This window comes from Pelophylax lessonae (assembly GCF_965119305.1).
Source record: "Pelophylax lessonae genome assembly, chromosome: 5".
Lineage (NCBI taxonomy): Eukaryota > Metazoa > Chordata > Amphibia > Anura > Ranidae > Pelophylax > Pelophylax lessonae.
Window position 1 is genome coordinate 517,703,732 of NC_138772.1, and position 20,727 is coordinate 517,724,458.

Genomic DNA, 20,727 nt, shown 5'->3' on the forward strand with positions numbered 1-20,727 from the left:
GCACAGCGGAGGAGGATCCTCCTCGTCGGCTCGTCCTCCTCTCTCCGCGCCTAGAAGATGGGCTCCACCCACCTCCTCCCTTCATGTGCTGTGCAGCCGTTATGGAAGGTAAGCAGACTGCTGCAGCTGCTTGATTTCTTTTTTCTCACTCTCTCTCCATCGACTGTGCCATCCTTTTCCTGCTCTATATATCCTCCTCTGTGTGTGCCATTCTCTCTCTCTCTCTCTCGGGGCCCCAGTGCACTGCATTGCCCGGGGGCCTATAAGGCGCTTAAGATGGCACTGCATGGAACCATAGGGTTCCTCCAGAGGTTGCTAGGGGTTCCTTGAGCATTGAGCAATTTCTGCCTCTCAGATAAGTTCCCTCTGACACCAATGAATTTTTAGCTATCTGTAGGGTGGTAATGCTTCCCATTGACCACAAGTGTAAGGAGCATTCTTCCCACTGACCATCACACTAAAAAGTCATTTTTAATAGGGGTTCCCTGAGACCTGAAAGTTATTTCAAGAGCTCCTCCATGCTGAAAATGTTGAGAAAGGCTATTCTAATGTAATTAGAACTGGAGACATGCATTGGATAAGCTCTAATATCTTCAACATTACAGAACAAGTCCAGTTGAACGTAACCAACTACAACCAGATATCTCTTTATCTGAAATGTACTATGGGGCCTAGGCTAAATTTTCACAATTAGCTCACAAAATGGCTGCCTTCACCCAAGGTAATGATGGCTCTGTACAAAATAAAAATAAAAAAATATGATAAATGGACATGAAATAACAGTAGGGTAAATTGATGTGTGATAAAAAAAATACCATTAAACTCAATAACAATTTAAATGTATGGAACCAACAGCATCCACATCCAAAATATCTTCACAACAAATATATACATAAAGCCCAGCTCATGATAATGGAAAATAAAACTGCTGCAAAACCCCACAATGTATTACCAGAAAATAAACACATTTTTATTATTAGATTAGAAAAATAAAATGTTGGCGCATAAACAGATAGTATTAGATGGCAGATATATAGAAAGTTTAAAGTGGTTGCAAACCCATACATATACCCCGTGAAGTGACTAGCCTCGGGTGATACAAGAGACCTCATTTCCACATTAGGTTAGATTCACACTCTTATGGGTGGTGCGGCTTACGCTTGTGCCGGCACAGCAGCCCGTTGATTTAAATGGGATTTGAATGGGATTCTGTACTTGTGGGAAATGCAGAGAAAGAGTCCCTGGTCCTTTTAAAAAAAAAACACGTCCACATGGAAATGCACCGTATTTTTGCACCCGAAAAGCTCTTCTTGGGGGTGTCACTAGGAATCAATGGAACACTTTTGCATCTGCAAAAGAGAAGTGCATTTTGCCTGCAGGTCGGGAACGAGAGCGGTTTGCACGTGTTCCCTGACCCTTGATATTGTAAACTTAGGCTAAATTGGGATGGACGGTTCTCAGAAAAAAATCTTATGCTTAAAATGGTTGTAAAGGCTCAAGGTTTTTTACCTTCATGCATTCTATGCATGAAGATAAAAAAACCTTCTATAAGCAGCGGCCCCCGTAAAACTTACCTGAGCTCCATCATGATCCAGCGATGTGCACAACAGTCTCGGCTCTCTTTGGACTCTCACCGCTCATTAGCTGAGACAGATTGGCTCCCACTGCTGTCAATCACAGCCAGTGAATCAATGAGCAGAAAGAGGGGGCTGGGCTGAGTCGCGGCTGTGTGTGTGTGAATGGACACGCAGAGCTGCGGCTCAGGAGTGTGCTTGCTTGGGTGCCCCCACAGCAAGCTGCTTGCTCTGGGGGCACTTGGCAGGAGAGAGGTGTCCTCCCCCTCCCTGCTAGCTCCGACTGCTGCTATAATTTCTGAGTGTTCTTTCTACAATCCCGTGCTATATTAAATAAGGCGTCCCAGTGTATTTGGTTTTGTAAAAATAAGCCGATGTATATCTTTTTCATAGCGCCGCTCACGTGACCGGCCGCCTCTCTCCACCTAGCTGATGTCAGTGGGGGTTTCTCGGCCCCTCCCACTGTAGCTGTGAGACTGGGAGAAGAAAGAGGAGGCCGGTCAGGTCAGCGCCAAGCGGTGCTATAAAATAAGGTATAGAACGGCCTATCTTTACAAAAACACATGCACTGGATACATCAGTTAATGTAACACAGGGGATTGTAGAAATGACACTCTGTGGCTTAAAGTGGATGTAAACACCATTCATAAAATCTGGCCTGGGCACATATATCTGTAGTGTTTACTGATCTCCCTCCAAAGCCCTAAGTCCTGTGTTTTTCTGCTGCTCTGTTCCTTCAACATGATAACTTCTGACAAGTTCTCCGACACAGGAGATAAAAGCAGCTGGAAATTTGTGTTGGGGTGGGTGCATAGAGATAGATTAGCAGAGAGCTGGTCTATTCACAGCACAGCTCTGCATGTTTATACCTTCATCTGCCTATGTGGAAGGAGGTGTGCCTTTCCTCCAATCAGGTGTCACACAGTGTATGCCCAGACTCCCCACCCAGTGCTGGAATAGAAAGAGAAAATTCTAAAATGATGTTCACTTTCTAAACAGTGTAGAAAGCTGGAGAGAGCAGATATACATGTAAAACTTATGTAGGGAGATTTCTTTCATCTCTGTGTATCATCTGAGGTTGTTCACTTCACTGGGTATATGGGAGGGTTAGATCCACTTTTGCAAAGCATGCTCTTAATGGCACCTGTGCCAAGTGGCTGACCTCCTGTGTTCAGAATGCAGTGGGGCAACCAGGACATGGAAGCCATTGGAGATCACTGGATAGGGTCTACTTCAGTGATTTTCAGCTTGCAGGGGCATCAGTTAGGTATGGCATATACTGTACATATGGCCAATGTAACTGTATAAAATATCCACACCTGGAAGCCATCTTTAGCAGATTCTTTCATTTTTTTCTCTATCAATCAGTGATCTGCTTATCATGCATGATTCATATTAATATTGTCATTTTCTTTTCATTCCAACAAGTAACAGTTTTGTTTTACTTATACTACTATTGTATCTTCTTTTACTATATTCAATATACTATATTCTACATACTTCTATGTCATTTTTTTTCAGCAAGCTAGTGACCGATCACCTCTTTTTCCTATGTAACACATTATACCTATAAAAACTTCAATAAAGGAAAGGAAACCAAAGTATCCTGAATTCTGTACACAACCCGTCTGTGTATATTAGTATCATTTACACAGGGTCATTTATTATTCTGATTTGTTGGTTCTTAGATCAGTTGACCTGTAAAATTACTACAATTTAAATTTTATCTCGATTACAGATTATCGGAGATTGAAACAGTGCAAGAAACAATATGAAAAGGTATTCGTTTGGATGCTACAAAATAATTGTTAGTTCCCAGGTCGTCATCAGCTGTACATATTGTAATACAGGAACACTTCAATGGCTGAAAAAAAAAAAACATTCACCTTGTCAGTGGAGGCCCACGCTCCCATGGTGGACCCGGAGCTCACAGATGTGGGAGAACTACACTCGCTGACCGACTGGCAGGTTTCAGATGCTTCAGAGGAGGCAGAGCTGGATGAATTCTGGAAACATGGGAGACGTGTGAACGGAATATTGGGAGCAATCAATAAGCAGAGGAAAGAAGAAGCTAAAACATCACTGTTATTAGACTGTATCAAAATCCAAATTGCTTTAATTATTCAAAATATGATCACATAAAACAGCCAACATGTTTCAGAGGCCAAAAACACTTCCCCCTTCATCAGGTATCAGTGAACTTTAACAAGGCCTAGATTGACTCCGTAAAATGAACTACGAGATAGATCTGTAGTTTGCTAATAAAGAGATCAAGAAGGATGCATTCAGATGGGTGATCAGACCCGTCCCTCATATCTGAGCTGCTGTCTGCAGGGGCGAACTAGGAGCCGTCTGCAGGGGCGCCCTTCTGGCTTTTCCTGCTCCGTACTTTGACAGGTAGGGGAGTTGTACTGATGCCACCCCTGGTCGGTTTTTGTGTCTTTTAGCCACTCATAACCTCTAGCACAGAACTGAGGGGGTTTTAGAGCACTTCCTGAGCTCCGTGGAACAAGTCTGATAGGCGGGTGGGCGGGGACAGAAGAGTGGGAGAGAGAACACAGCACTCACAACACTCTAGCTCCTTCCTTCCCAGGCTGACAGGAGAAGTGATACTGCTATCACTACTCCTGTCAGCAGCGACACCCCCTTCAATGCAGCGCACAGTGCAGATGCCCCCCTGCCCCATCCCCCCCTAGTTTCGGCCCTGCTTGTAACCGGTACACAGCAAATCTTTCAGGATACAAATTGAGAAGCTGGCATTGACAACCTATTTTTGAATCGTAAGGACTTGGGGCCATCATACGAATTCTTACTTAATCTGCTTAACTGGCCATATACTAGTAGAATTTTACTGCAATTTTTTTTTTGTTTTAATACCATTCTATTTCCTAATCATCAATCGGGTCAAACTGATGTTTGAATTCAACCAAAGTGGGGAGAATATTTAAAAGAACAAGGACAACATTTTTTTTAAGAACAAACAACTTTCTAACCATGTATTTGGTTGTCGTTCAGAAATAAAATGTTATTGCTGTCCGTATCTCCGTATTCCATATTTTCCTTTAAAAAGGAAGTAAACCCTCCTCCAGGGGCGGACTGACAACTCATGGGGCCCCCGGGCAATAAGAGATCATGGGCCCCCTGTGTCCCCGCCCACAAGCTAGCCACACCCACACAAAGGAACATTACTTTCATTGACTGCCAATGTAAGAGTCAGAGTCATTATTCCCACTGACCACCAATGCAAGGGACAATCTTCCCACTGACCACCAATGTAAGGGGCATTCTTCCCACTGACCCCCAATGTAAGGGGCATTCTTCCCACTGACCACCAATGTAAGAGGCATTCTTCCCACTGACCACCAATGTAAGAGGCATTCTTCCCACTGACCACCAATGTAAGGGACATTCTTCCCACTGACCACCAATGTAAGGGACATTCTTCCCACTGACCACCAATGTAAGGAACATTCTTCCCACTGACCACCAATGTAAGGAACATTCTTCCCACTGACCACCAATGTAAGGACACATTCTTCCCACTGACCACCAATGTAAGGAGCATTCTTCCCACTGACTACCAATGTAAGGAGCATTCTTCCCACTGACCACCAATGTAAGGAGCATTCTTCCCACTGACCACCAATGTAAGGAGCATTCTTCCCACTGACCACCAATGTAAGGAGCATTCTTCCCACTGACCACCAATGTAAGGAGCATTCTTCCCAATTTTTGTTTATTAAAAGTCTTGCAATCAATAATCATAAAATCAATATACATAAATAAATATATACATATTTACATGAAAAGGGGAAAAAAAAATACATAGCAAATTCTGCTCTCAAATAAAGACTGCCTTTACAGCAAAAACAAAACTCACATCATGAAACACATCATTACCGGGAAAAATAATCTTAATTAGACTCACACCACCACACCAGACATCAAACCTGCGAGGTCAAGAAACAAAAACCACTCCCATTATGCATGCAGCCCTTCTTCAAAAATGAAGATATTAACTAACAAAAGCTAAGGGTGTGAAAGAAATAGCATAGGAAAAAAGCTTTTCACCCAGAGATGGACAGTTCACCAAAAGCAGGTCTGATATTCCTCCACGCCCTTATCCAGACCGCTCGAGGCTCCCTGCCCTTCTCAAGACCCCGAATCTTCCCAACCTCACCCAGAATATCGTACACCACCACCTCGACAGGGAGGACTTTCTTCCGCAGGGTAATCTGGCACCGTGCATTCCACGTGAAGTAACGGACAACTATACTAACTAGAAAAAGTGTATCCAAATCAAAATCCCAGCGAGTCGGGAATGCCCCATACACCCACTCCGCATAACTCATGCGATAGAGAAAGGGGATGCCTAGAGCCCTCCCCACCCTTTTATACACCTCTATGTTAAAGGGACACTGGAGCAAAAAGTGGTCCATAGACTCCACTTTACCAACACACTCCGCTCTAGGACAATCCCGATCATCCACAGGGCGATGCTTCAGGTTCCCTCTCACATAGAGCCTTCCATGGAAAGCGAGCCAGGCTTGATCCCTAAACTTCAAAGTGATTCTTCCTAAGTTAATTAAACGCAACCCCTCCCTCATTACGGGGCCTGGGCAATCCCTTAAGGTCAGCGACACACTGAAAGCAGAGCCCAAAATCCTCTTCTCCAGAAGCTTTCTGGGGAGGGACTTGATATCCCCCACTGTCACCTGCCACTGCCTAAGTATTTTCAGACACGGGGCAACATAAGCCGGAAGCTTGCCATGTCGGACTCTCAGACTTTTCACTGGCCCGCCATCTTCCCAGCATCGCAGAAAAGGCCTAAACCAAGATTGAAAAATACCCACCCATCCCGGCGGGGTCTCTGCTAACATATTACCAAGATTATACTTTAAAAAAAGCAGAGAAAAGAAAACTATAGGGTTGACCATTCCTAGACCACCTTCCCGCCTGGACAGGTAAGTTACATTGCGTTTAATCAGGTTCAGCCTATTTCCCCATAACAGTTGGAAAAAGCAGCTGTACACCCTTGCATAGAGAGATTCCGGCAAGATACAGACAAAGCTGACATATAAAAAGATTGGGATCAGGTAAGTTTTAATCAAGTCAACCCTTTCCCTCAAGGAAAGTTTCCATTTCTTCCAGCTTGCCACCTTGGCATTGGCATTCAACAACCTGCTTTCCCAATTTCGATGACCATAGTCACCAGGACCAAATTTGATGCCCAACACTTTAATTTCCTGCTGGGGCTCTGGGAAGGCATCCGGAAGTTCGAAGCTTTCACCCTCCTCACCCATCCAGAAAACTTCACTCTTTTCATGATTGATTTTAGAGCCAGAAGCCTCAGTGTACTGCTCTATCACAGAGACCACCTCCTGCGCCTCCTCCATCCCAGAGATAATAACAGACACATCATCGGCATAGGCCACGACCTTCAAAGGCGGCACACCAGCAATGCCCAAAGGCACCCCACACAACGATCCACTCTCTAACCTTCTTATGAAGGGGTCAATTGCGAATACATATAGCAGGGGGCTCAAAGGACACCCCTGGCGCACCCCAGAGCCAACCTCAAAAGGCCGTCCAACCCAACCATTAACAAGTGGGAAGCTCTCAGCCCCTTTATATAATGTTTTCAGCCAATCAATAAACCTCCCCTGCAGGCCGTATCTACCAAGTAGCAAATACAGGTACTCATGATTGACTCGATCAAAAGCCTTCGCCTGATCCAATGCCAGCAAGTACTTTCTCCATCCAGCAGCCCTGCATCGCTCCAAAGCCTCCCGGACAGCTAAAATTGCTGAAAAGGTACTTCTGCCCTGGACCGAGCAGTGCTGATGATTGGACAACAAATCGCCTGCTACTGACGACAAGCGCCAAAAAAGAATCTTCGCCAAGATCTTTCTATCAACATTGAGAAGACTGATGGGGCGCCAGTTCTCAATTATTGAGGGGTCTTTACCTTTTGACAGAAGAATCACAGCGGATTGCCTCATGGAGGGAGGGAGAGAACCCTCATCTAAACAGCTGTTATAAACCTCCGCTAAAAAGGGAGCCAGAATGGACTTAAAACACTTGTAAAATTCAGCTGTCAACCCATCTGGCCCAGGCGACTTTTTGGTAGCCAGCTTCTCTATAGCACAAACTACCTCATCCGCTGAAATTGGTTCTGTCAAATCCATCAAAGGCAATGTATCATTTCCCAATCCTGGAGTAGAATCCAGAAAGCTTTCCATCCTGTCCCGACTAAGGTCCTTTCTTCCCAGAAGGTCTGCGTAATATGACCTGAAGATCTCCAGGATCCCTGATCTGGACTTCACCAGGGAACCCGTACTATCCCTCAGACCTATGACCGTCTTAACTGCTATGCCTTGCTTACAGTTCTGGTAAGGATCAGGCGAGTGATATTTCCCATAATCTCTCTCCAGAACCAAGGAGGCATGCCGGTCGTATTGACACTTCCTAAGAAGAAGCTTTACCTCCGAGATCTCCCCTGGATCTCCTCCATACGAGACAAGACGATCAAGCTTCCTCCGCAAATGCTGGTAGGCAATATACATACCAAGCTGCTTCTTCTTACTTATGGCCTTGAAAAGTCCAATCGCCCTTTGTTTCACAAGCTCCCACCACTCTGACTTACTGCTGCAAAAGTCCAGAATAGAAACCTGTGCCTGAAAAAAATCCTCAAAGGATTGTCTTACCTCTACATCTTCCAGGAGAGCCGAATTCAGTTTCCAGGTACCCCTTCCCCTGGGTGGAGTGTCCGAGGCATTCAGAGTCACAGACAGCATACAGTGGTCAGAGAACTCCACCGCCCTCAACTCAGGAGCCGAGAAAGCAGAGTTCTCCTTTAAAAAAAACCTATCTATCCTACTCTGACTATTCCCTCTCTGAAACGTGAATCCCGTGCTGCCAGGGCAGTGCTTAATGTGCACATCTACCAGGCCTGCTTGTCTAACCATATCTCTAAGAAAAACGCTATCATAACCCAGCCTGTCTATGGAGACCCTCCTGTCTTCAGGCCTAATTATGGTGTTAAAGTCACCTCCAAAGACAACCTGCTGGGATGTAAAAAGGAAGGGCTTGATCTTTGTGAAGAGGCATTTCCTGTCCCATTTTGACTGCGGTCCATAGATATTGATCAGGCGCAGGTCCTGCCCCCTAACAGAGACGTCTAAGACCATGCATCTCCCCATTTCTACCTCAATTATCCGCCGGCACGTTACCATATCGGTTTTAAAAAGAACCGCAACTCCGCTGCAAGGCTCAGCCGCAAGAGACCAAAAGGAGGGACCGCATCTCCACTCCCTTTTTGCTAGATGGACATCGGCCAAAGTATTGAGCCAGGTCTCTTGCAAAAATAAAATCTCAGCATCAAACTCACTGAGCAAAAATAAGGCAATATCACGAGCTCTTGCAGATTTCACGCTGACGACATTAATGGTCGCCACCTTTATCAGAGCGGGCACTGCCATCAGGATGATTGGGGTAGTCGTTTCTTAACCTCCACCACACTCTCATCACCCGAAACAGCTCTCTTTACACTATGTGACTCCCCCTCATCCATAGATGATAAAGTAGATAAATCGGATACTAACTCCTCCCCTGATAAAACCGAAAATGTGTTGCCAAGAGGAACCCCTCCTGGCTCTAACTGTAAGGAAGAAGTGACCGCTTTACTGGTCTTCCTCTTCTTCTTTTTCTTCCTCTTTGTCCTCTCCCACCCCTCATCATCCGAATCCTCCACAACAGAGGGTGAGACATGGGACATGGACACCCCTCCCTCAACCCCATCGACCCCACCACCATCCAGCACCCCTGCACCCTCTTGGCCGCGTTTGCGGTGTCGAGAGACAGGGACTGGAGGTGGAGTAGGCCGAGGGGGAAGATCCACTATACCCGCCCCCCCAGCAGCTTCCGCTAGTCTGGAGGATCTACGCACAGTAGATGTAGGAACAACAGGAGGGACAGACTCAGGGACCACATCACTAGGGGAAACAGAATCTGACACAACAGACACAGACTCAGGGACCACATCACTAGGGGAAACAGAATCTGACACAACAGACACAGGAGGGGCAACAACAATTTCCTCTCTAACTTCAGCTGCTTCCTCTTCTTTATCAAGCCTCTGCAGCTCAGTCTCCAATCCTGGCAAGTTATGCAGTGCCTCTGGGCACTGGCTATATGGATGACCCAGCTGCTGGCACAAATTGCACCGAATCTGGGTGCATTCTCTGGCCAAATGGCCTAAATCCTGGCACAGTGAGCACTTCTTGTGGGTGCAGGACGATGCAAAGTGGCCTTTATCACCACATTTATTACATACCTTAGGCTGACCTTGGTAGAAAATGGTCAGCCTATCCCTACCCAGAAAGGCTGAGCAGGGAAGGTGCTGAACTACATCGCCCAGCACCCCCAATTTTAGCGACACTGTCCAGGCCCCTGTCCATATCCCATGCTCATCAAGGACCTTCCGCAGTGGAGTGAGGACCTCGCCATATCGGCGTAGCCATACTAATAAATCAGCCTCTGGTATGGATTCGTTACGCACCAAAATGGTCACTGATTTTATCAGAGGCTGCCTTGAAATCACTTTTGGCACCAAACCACTCCACTGCTGAAGGCCCTTGCACCTCCTAAATCTCTCCCAGAAGAGATCCAAACTTTCAGGTTTTACAAACGACAAATCGAATTCATAACTCCCCACCGGGCAAATTAAAGCAAAAATATCACAAGCTTTAAACCCCATTTCCAAAATCAACTCAGCCACCCTCCCCCTTACAGGTGGAGTTCCATCCCCCACCCACCTCAACTGTACCACATTCCTCCTCCTATACCCACCAAACCTCCCTGAATTTTGACTAATAACAGAATTCCCACCACCCACCCTGGTGTGACTCCCCAAAGCTGAAGCATAGCTTCCAACATTCCTCCCAGCAGAAAATCCATCAGTTTTTTTTAAATTATCTGACACACACTTAGCAGATAACGATTGCACAGATTCGGGATTGATCTGTGCAATCGAATCTTTCCTCTGCTGAGCAGGAGGAGAAATGTCATTTTTATTTTTCCCAGCATTACTAACCCCTTCACCACCACCCACCACATTCATTGCTTTAACATTGTCATTTTTTATACTTGCTGGGATACTTATTATTGCTGTTGTCTTCACAGCAGAATCCATAGTTGCTGCTGCATTGGTAAGAACTCCAGCTGTCATCTTCTCTTCCACTAGGACAGGGTTTTCAGCTGTGGAAATAGCATTCTGTTTTAACACAGCAGCAGGTAAAGCATTGCAGGATATTTCCATTGCTACTTCCATTCCACTTCCAGAACTATGTTGATCCCCTCCCCCATCAGCAATCAGCACTGGAAGACTGGGAGGCTCAGGTGAACATGAAGCAGGCTCTTTGGAGCTGGCAACCATTTTGCTTGCCGTGGGACTACTGGTCTCAGCCAGACCAGCAAAATCCATGCCTGGGGTGTTTAATGCAGGTCCATCCACATTCGTCTGATGGTCCGGGGCTTGCATGTCTGTCGGTTTCTCCACAGCGGTAACTCCAATAGGTAGCTGTATGCAGAGCTCTTTCTCACCTGGGACACCATCCACTACAGCAGATGGGGCAGACATGTTGGATGGCAGCATGGTGTACTGGGATTTCTCCACCATTACTGGCTTTGCTGACTTGAATCTCCTCTGCCCATCCTCAGGGATTTCTGATGGATCATCAGAAAATACAAACCTGTCTGCTTTCAGGGGTGACTCCATCTGCTGGATGAATGTCAGGGATCCATGTCCACTCTCAACCCCCTGGCTGGTTGCCGCTGGTGATTCCCAGTTCTGGCATGGGGGGAGAGGTGCAGAGGCAGATGGAGCCTGGTCATCCATTAACTGAGGCTGCTGATCCACAGAGCTTGCTGATGCTTGGCTGGTAAATCGCCTCTCATTGTCAAATTTTTCTTTAAATGCTCCACTTCTGTCTTTCAGCCTTTCCAATAATAAAGTTTGTTCCTTTACCTTTTCTTCCAATTCCTGTAACTCAGGCTTCATGGCTGTGCGATTTTTACTCCAGGCCTGGAAATACTTGGTTTTGAAGGATTTGTGTTCAGCCTTCAAAACTTTAAGTTTTTCTTCCGCTCTCCCAATCGCCCTAAAACGATTGATAATCTTCTGGCTGAAGACATCCGCATTCTCACCAGGGCCTGGACCCACAGACAGGTCCTCCACCTCCTCCTCACTAGGCCCCGTGTCATCAGGGGGATCCCTCCCAGGGCCTCCCCCAGGATCAGGCATTGTTCCTGGGCCAAGCTAGCAAGCAAGGCCCAGGCTTGAAAAGGGCTGGTTCTCTGAGAGAGCTCTTTGGGTGTGTCCTCCTCCTTCTTCCCACTGACCTCCAATGTGAGGAGCATTCTTCCCACTGACCACCAATGTAAGGAGCATTCTTCCCACTGACCACCAATGTAAGGAGCATTCTTCCCACTGACCACCAATGTAAGGAGCATTCTTCCCACTGACCACCAATGTAAGGAGCATTCTTCCCACTGACCACCAATGTAAGGAGCATTCTTCCCAATTTTTGTTTATTAAAAGTCTTGCAATCAATAATCATAAAATCAATATACATAAATAAATATATACATATTTACATGAAAAGGGAAAAAAATACATAGCAAGTTCTGCTCTCAAATAAAGAATGGCTTTACAGCAAAAACAAAACTCACATCATGAAACACATCATTACCGGGAAAAATAATCTTAATAAGACTCACACCACCACACCAGACATCAAACCTGCGAGGTCAAGAAACAAAAACCACTCCCATTATGCATGCAGCCCTTCTTCAAAAATGAAGATATTAACTAACAAAAGCTAAGGGTGTGAAAGAAATAGCATAGGAAAAAAGCTTTTCACCCAGAGATGGACAGTTCACCAAAAGCAGGTCTGATATTCCTCCACGCCCTTATCCAGACCGCTCGAGGCTCCCTGCCCTTCTCAAGACCCCGAATCTTCCCAACCTCACCCAGAATATCGTACACCACCACCTCGACAGGGAGGACTTTCTTCCGCAGGGTAATCTGGCACCGTGCATTCCACGTGAAGTAACGGACAACTATACTAACTAGAAAAAGTGTATCCAAATCAAAATCCCAGCAAGTCGGGAATGCCCCGTACACCCACTCCGCATAACTCATGCGATAGAGAAAGGGGATGCCTAGAGCCCTCCCCACCCTTTTATACACCTCTATGTTAAAGGGACACTGGAGCAAAAAGTGGTCCATAGACTCCACTTTACCAACACACTCCGCTCTAGGACAATCCCGATCATCCACAGGGCGATGCTTCAGGTTCCCTCTCACATAGAGCCTTCCATGGAAAGCGAGCCAGGCTTGATCCCTAAACTTCAAAGGGATTCTTCCTAAGTTAATTAAACGCAACCCCTCCCTCATTACGGGGCCTGGGCAATCCCTTAAGGTCAGCGACACACTGAAAGCAGAGCCCAAAATCCTCTTCTCCAGAAGCTTTCTGGGGAGGGACTTGATATCCCCCACTGTCACCTGCCACTGCCTAAGTATTTTCAGACACGGGGCAACATAAGCCGGAAGCTTGCCATGTCGGACTCTCAGACTTTTCACTGGCCCGCCATCTTCCCAGCATCGCAGAAAAGGCCTAAACCAAGATTGAAAAATACCCACCCATCCCGGCGGGGTCTCTGCTAACATATTACCAAGATTATACTTTAAAAAAAGCAGAGAAAAGAAAACTATAGGGTTGACCATTCCTAGACCACCCTCCCGCCTGGACAGGTAAGTTACATTGCGTTTGATCAGGTTCAGCCTATTTCCCCATAACAGTTGGAAAAAGCAGCTGTACACCCTTGCATAGAGAGATTCCGGCAAGATACAGACAAAGCTGACATATAAAAAGATTGGGATCAGGTAAGTTTTAATCAAGTCAACCCTTTCCCTCAAGGAAATTTTCCATTTCTTCCAGCTTGCCACCTTGGCATTGGCATTCAACAACCTGCTTTCCCAATTTCGATGACCATAGTCACCAGGACCAAATTTGATGCCCAACACTTTAATTTCCTGCTGGGGCTCTGGGAAGGCATCCGGAAGTTCGAAGCTTTCACCCTCCTCACCCATCCAGAAAACTTCACTCTTTTCATGATTGATTTTAGAGCCAGAAGCCTCAGTGTACTGCTCTATCACAGAGACCACCTCCTGCGCCTCCTCCATCCCAGAGATAATAACAGACACATCATCGGCATAGGCCACGACCTTCAAAGGCGGCACACCAGCAATGCCCAAAGGCACCCCACACAACGATCCACTCTCTAACCTTCTTATGAAGGGGTCGATTGCGAATACATATAGCAGGGGGCTCAAAGGACATCCCTGGCGCACCCCAGAGCCAACCTCAAAAGGCCGTCCAACCCAACCATTAACAAGTGGGAAGCTCTCAGCCCCTTTATATAATGTTTTCAGCCAATCAATAAACCTCCCCTGCAGGCCGTATCTACCAAGTAGCAAATACAGGTACTCATGATTGACTCGATCAAAAGCCTTCGCCTGATCCAATGCCAGCAAGTACTTTCTCCATCCAGCAGCCCTGCATCGCTCCAAAGCCTCCCGGACAGCTAAAATTGCTGAAAAGGTACTTCTGCCCTGGACCGAGCAGTGCTGATGATTGGACAACAAATCGCCTGCTACTGACGACAAGCGCCAAAAAAGAATCTTCGCCAAGATCTTTCTATCAACATTGAGAAGACTGATGGGGCGCCAGTTCTCAATTATTGAGGGGTCTTTACCTTTTGACAGAAGAATCACAGCGGATTGCCTCATGGAGGGAGGGAGAGAACCCTCTTCTAAACAGCTGTTATAAACCTCCGCTAAAAAGGGAGCCAGAATGGACTTAAAACACTTGTAAAATTCAGCTGTCAACCCATCTGGCCCAGGCGACTTTTTGGTAGCCAGCTTCTCTATAGCACGAACTACCTCATCCGCTGAAATTGGTTCTGTCAAATCCATCAAAGGCAATGTATCGTTTCCCAATCCTGGAGTAGAATCCAGAAAGCTTTCCATCCTGTCCCGACTAAGGTCCTTTCTTCCCAGAAGGTCTGCGTAATATGACCTGAAGATCTCCAGGATCCCTGATCTGGACTTCACCAGGGAACCCGTACTATCCCTCAGACCTATGACCGTCTTAACTGCTATGCCTTGCTTACAGTTCTGGTAAGGATCAGGCGAGTGATATTTCCCATAATCTCTCTCCAGAACCAAGGAGGCATGCCGGTCGTATTGACACTTCCTAAGAAGAAGCTTTACCTCCGAGATCTCCCCTGGATCTCCTCCATACGAGACAAGACGATCAAGCTTCCTCCGCAAATGCTGGTAGGCAACATACATACAAAGCTGCTTCTTCTTACTTATGGCCTTGAAAAGTCCAATCGCCCTTTGTTTCACAAGCTCCCACCACTCTGACTTACTGCTGCAAAAGTCCAGAATAGAAACCTGTGCCTGAAAAAAATCCTCAAAGGATTGTCTTACCTCTACATCTTCCAGGAGAGCCGAATTCAGTTTCCAGGTACCCCTTCCCCTGGGTGGAGTGTCCGAGGCATTCAGAGTCACAGACAGCATACAGTGGTCAGAGAACTCCACCGCCCTCAACTCAGGAGCCGAGAAAGCAGAGTTCTCCTTTAAAAAAAACCTGTCTATCCTACTCTGACTATTCCCTCTCTGAAACGTGAATCCCGTGCTGCCAGGGCAGTGCTTAATGTGCACATCTACCAGGCCTGCTTGTCTAACCATATCTCTAAGAAAAACGCTATCATAACCCAGCCTGTCTATGGAGACCCTCCTGTCTTCAGGCCTAATTATGGTGTTAAAGTCACCTCCAAAGACAACCTGCTGGGATGTAAAAAGGAAGGGCTTGATCTTTGTGAAGAGGCATTTCCTGTCCCATTTTGACTGCGGTCCATAGATATTGATCAGGCGCAGGTCCTGCCCCCTAACAGAGACGTCTAAGACCATGCATCTCCCCATTTCTACCTCAATTATCCGCCGGCACGTTACCATATCGGTTTTAAAAAGAACCGCAACTCCGCTGCAAGGCTCAGCCGCAAGAGACCAAAAGGAGGGACCGCATCTCCACTCCCTTTTTGCTAGATGGACATCGGCCAAAGTATTGAGCCAGGTCTCTTGCAAAAATAAAATCTCAGCATCAAACTCACTGAGCAAAAATAAGGCAATATCACGAGCTCTTGCAGATTTCACGCTGGCGACATTAATGGTCGCCACCTTTATCAGAGCGGGCACTGCCATCAGGATGATTGGGGTAGTCGTTTCTTAACCTCCACCACACTCTCATCACCCGAAACAGCTCTCTTTACACTATGTGACTCCCCCTCATCCATAGATGATAAACAAATAGATAAATCCGACACCAACTCCTCCCCTGATAAAACCGAAAATGTGTTGCCAAGAGGAACCCCTCCTGGCTCTAACTGTAAGGAAGAAACGACCGCTTTACTGGTCTTCCTCTTCTTCTTTTTCTTCCTCTTTGTCCTCTCCCACCCCTCCTCATCCGAATCCTCCACAACAGAGGGTGAGACATGGGACATGGACACCCCTCCCTCAACCCCATCGACCCCACCACCATCCAGCACCCCTGCACCCTCTTGGCCACGTTTGCGGTGTCGAGAGACAGGGACTGGAGGTGGAGTAGGCCGAGGGGGAAGATCCACTATACCCGCCCCCCCAGCAGCTTCCGCTAGTCTGGAGGATCTACGCACAGTAGATGTAGGAACAACAGGAGGGACAGACTCAGGGACCACATCACCAGGGGAAACAAAATCTGACACAACAGACACAGGAAGGACAGACTCAGGGACCACATCACCAGGGGAAACAGAATCTGACACAACAGACACAGGAGGGGCAGCAACAATTTCCTCTCTAACTTCAGCTGCTTCATCTTCTTTATCAAGCCTCTGCAGCTCAGTCTCCAATCCTGGCAAGTTATGCAGTGCCTCTGGGCACTGGCTATATGGATGACCCAGCTGCTGGCACAAATTGCACCGAATCTGGGTGCATTCTCTGGCCAAATGGCCTAAATCCTGGCACAGTGAGCACTTCTTGTGGGTGCAGGACGATGCAAAGTGGCCTTTATCACCACATTTATTGCACACCTTAGGCTGACCTTGGTAGAAAATGGTCAGCCTATCCCTACCCAGAAAGGCTGAGCAGGGAAGGTGCTGAACTACATCGCCCAGCACCCCCAATTTTAGTGACACTGTCCAGGCCCCTGTCCATATCCCATGCTCATCAAGGACCTTCCGCAGTGGAGTGAGGACCTCGCCATATCGGCGTAGCCATACTAATAAATCAGCCTCTGGTATGGATTCGTTACGCACCAAAATGGTCACTGATTTTATCAGAGGCTGTCTTGAGATAACCTTTGGCACCAAACCACTCCACTGCTGAAGGCCCTTGCACCTCCTAAATCTCTCCCAGAAGAGATCCAAACTTTCAGGTTTTACAAACGACAAATCAAATTCATAACTCCCCACCGGGCAAATTAAAGCAAAAATATCACAGGCTTTAAACCCCATTTCCAAAATCAACTCAGCCACCCTCCCCCTTACTGGTGGAGTTCCATCCCCCACCCACCTCAACTGTACCACATTCCTCCTCCTATACCCACCAAACCTCCCTGAATTTTGACTAATAACAGAATTCCCACCACCCACCCTGGTGTGACTCCCCAAAGCTGAAGCATAGCTTCCAACATTCCTCCCAGCAGAAAATCCATCAGTTTTTTTTAAATTATCTGACACACACTTAGCAGATAACGATTGCACAGATTCGGGATTGATCTGTGCAATCGAATCTTTCCTCTGCTGAGCAGGAGGAGAAATGTCATTTTTATTTTTCCCAGCATTACTAACCCCTTCACCACCACCCACCACATTCATTGCTTTAACATTAATGTCATTTTTTATACTTGCTGGGATATTTATTATTGCTGTTGTCTTCACAGCAGAATCCATAGTTGCTGCTGCACTGGTAAGAACTCCAGCTGTCATCTTCTCTTCCACTAGGACAGGGTTTTCAGCTGTGGAAATAGCATTCTGTTTTAACACAGCAACAGGTGAAACATTGCAGGAGACTTCCATAGCTGCTTCACTTCCAGCACTATGTTGATCCCCTCCCCCACCAGAAGTCAGCTGGTCAATCAGCACTGGAAGACTGGGAGGCTCAGGTGAACATGAAGCATGCTCTTTGGAGCTGGCAGCCATTTTGCTTGCTGTGGGACTACTGGTCTCAGCCAGACCAGCAAAATCCATGCCTGGGTTGTTAGATGCAGGTCCATCCACATTCATCTGATTGTCCGGGAATTCATTGGTCAGGGATTTTCCTTGCATGTCTGCACTCGGTTTCTCCACAGCAGAATCTCCAATAGGTAGCTGTATGCAGAGCTCCTTCTCACCTGGGACACCATCCACTACAGCAAGTGGGGCAGACATGCTGGAAGGCAGCATGATGTACTGGGATTTCTCCACCATTACTGGCTTTGCTGACTTGAATCTCCTCTGCCCATCCTCAGGGATTTCTGATGGATCATCAGAAAAGACAAACTTGTCTGCTTTCAGGGGTGACTCCATCTCCTGGATAAATGTCAGGGATCCATGTCCACTCTCAACCCCCTGGCTGGTTGCCGCTGGTGATTCCCAGTTCTGGCATGGGGGGAGAGGTGCAGAGGCAGATGGAGCCTGGTCATCCATTAACTGAGCCTGCTGATCCACAGAACTTGCTGATGCTTGGCTGGTAAAACGCCTCTCATTGTCAAACTTTTCTTTAAATGCTCCACTTCGGTCTTTCAGCCTTTCCAATAATAAAGATTGTTCCTTTACCTTTTCTTCCAATTCCTGTAACTCAGGCTTCATGGCTGTGCGATTTTTACTCCAGGCCTGGAAATACTTAGTTTTGAAGGATTTGTGTTCAGCCTTCAAAACTTTAAGTTTTTCTTCCGCTCTCCCAATCGCCCTAAAACGATTGATAACCTTCTGGCTGAAGACATCCGCATTCTCACCAGGGCCTGGACCCACAGACAGGTCCTCCACCTCCTCCTCACTAGGCCCCGTGTCATCAGGGGGATCCCTCCCAGGGCCTCCCCCAGGATCAGGCATTGTTCCTGGGCCAAGCTAGCAAGCAAGGCCCAGGCTTGAAAAGGGCTGGTTCTCACAGAGAGCTCTTTGGGTGTGTCCTCCTCCTTCTTCCCACTGACCACCAATGTAAGGAGCATTCTTCCCACTGACCACCAATGTAAGGAACATTCTCCCCACTGACCACCAATGTAAGGGGCATTCTTCCCATTGACCACCAATGTAAGGGGCATTCTTCCCACTGACCACCAATGTAAGGGGCATTCTTCCCACTGACCACCAATGTAAGGGGCATTCTTCCTTTGACCACCAATGTAAGGGGCATTCTTCCCATTGACCACCAATGTAAGGGGCATTCTTCCCACTGACCACCAATGTAAGGGGCATGCTTCCCACTGACCACTAATGTAAGGAGTATTCTTCCCGCCAAAGTGTACAGATGTCAGTATTATGGGAAAAGCACTCAGTGTACAGATATAAGTGTTATATATAGGGAATAGAACTCACTAAGTGCTATTCCCTATATATAGCACTGATTTCTGTAAACTGAGTGCTAGTACCTATAACACTGATATATGTACTACAATGAGTACTATTCCTTATACACTGCTCAAAATAATTAAAGGAACACTGAAAACACAACAGATCTAAAAAATATCATGCTGGATATCTATACTGATATGGACTGGGTAATGTGTTAGGATCTATACTGGTATGGACTGGGTAATGTGTTAGGATCTATACTGGTCTGGACTGGGTAATGTGTTACCAGCGTGATCCCTTTCAATGCAGAGTAACCAGTGTGCCGTGCCCCCTTTCAATGCAGAGAGACCAGCGTGCCCCCTTTCAATGCAGAGTAACCAGTGTGCCATGCCCTCTTTCAATGCAGAGAGACCAGCAAGCACCCTTTCACTGCGGAGTAACCAGTGTGCCGTGCCCCCTTTCAATGCAGAGAGACCAGCGTGCCCCCTTTCGATGCAGAGTAACCAGTGTGCCGTGCCCTCTTTCAATGCAAAAAGACCAGCGTGTCCCCTTCAATGCAGAGTAACCAGTGTGCCGTGCCCTCTTTCAATGCAAAAAGACCAGCGTGTCCCCTTCAATGCAGAGTAACCAGTGTGCCGTGCCCTCTTTCAATGCAGAGAGACCAGTGTGCCCCCTTTCAATGCAGGGTAACCAGTGTGCCGTGCCCTCTTTCAATGCAGAGAGACCAGCGTGCCCCCTTTCAATGCAGAGTAACCAGTGTGCCGTGCCCTCTTTCAATGCAGAAAGACCAGCGTGTCCCCTTCAATGCAGAGTAACCAGTGTGCCGTGCCCTCTTTCAATGCAGAGAGACCAGTGTGCCCCCTTTCAATGCAGGGTAACCAGTGTGCCGTGCCCTCTTTCAATGCAAAAAGACCAGCGTGTCCCCTTCAATGCAGAGTAACCAGTGTGCCGTGCCCTCTTTCAATGCAGAGAGACCAGTGTGCCCCCTTTCAATGCAGGGTAACCAGTGTGCCGTGCCCTCTTTCAATGCAGAGAGACCAGCGTGCCCCCTTTCAATGCAGAGTAACCAGTGTGCCGTGCCCTCTTTCAATGCAGAAAGACCAGCGTGTCCCCTTCAATGCAGAGTAACCAGTGTGCCGTGCCCTCTTTCAATGCAGAGAGACCAGTGTGCCCCCTTTCAATGCAGGGTAACCAGTGTGCCGTGCCCTCTTTCAATGCAGAAAGACCAGCGTGTCCCCTTCAATACAGAGTAACCAGTGTGCCGTGCCCTCTTTCAATGCAGAGAGACCAGCGTGCCCCCTTTCAATGCAGGGTAACCAGTGTGCCGTGTCCTCTTTCAATGCAAAGAGACCAGCGTGCCCCCTTTCAATGCAGAGTAACCAGTGTGCCGTGCCCTCTTTCAATGTAGAAAGACCAGCGTGTCCCCTTCAATGCAGAGTAACCAGTGTGCCGTGCCCTCTTTCGATGCAAAAAGACCAGCATGTCCCCTTCAATG

At 47.1% G+C, this 20,727-nt stretch overlaps 1 protein-coding gene across 1 annotated transcript in view; it reads right to left on the bottom strand.

Annotated features, from left to right (window-relative positions):
- Nucleotides 1–20,727, bottom strand: part of LOC309556571 (protein MTSS 1-like) — a gene marked incomplete at its 5' end in the record, with an annotated part of 53,375 nt that overhangs the window by 16,078 nt on the left and 16,570 nt on the right. Inside the window, one exon of the mRNA XM_082259015.1 lies at nt 3,461–3,580. Within this exon, the coding sequence (XP_082115141.1) occupies nt 3,461–3,580 (120 nt within the window). The remainder of the gene's footprint in view (nt 1–3,460; nt 3,581–20,727) is intronic.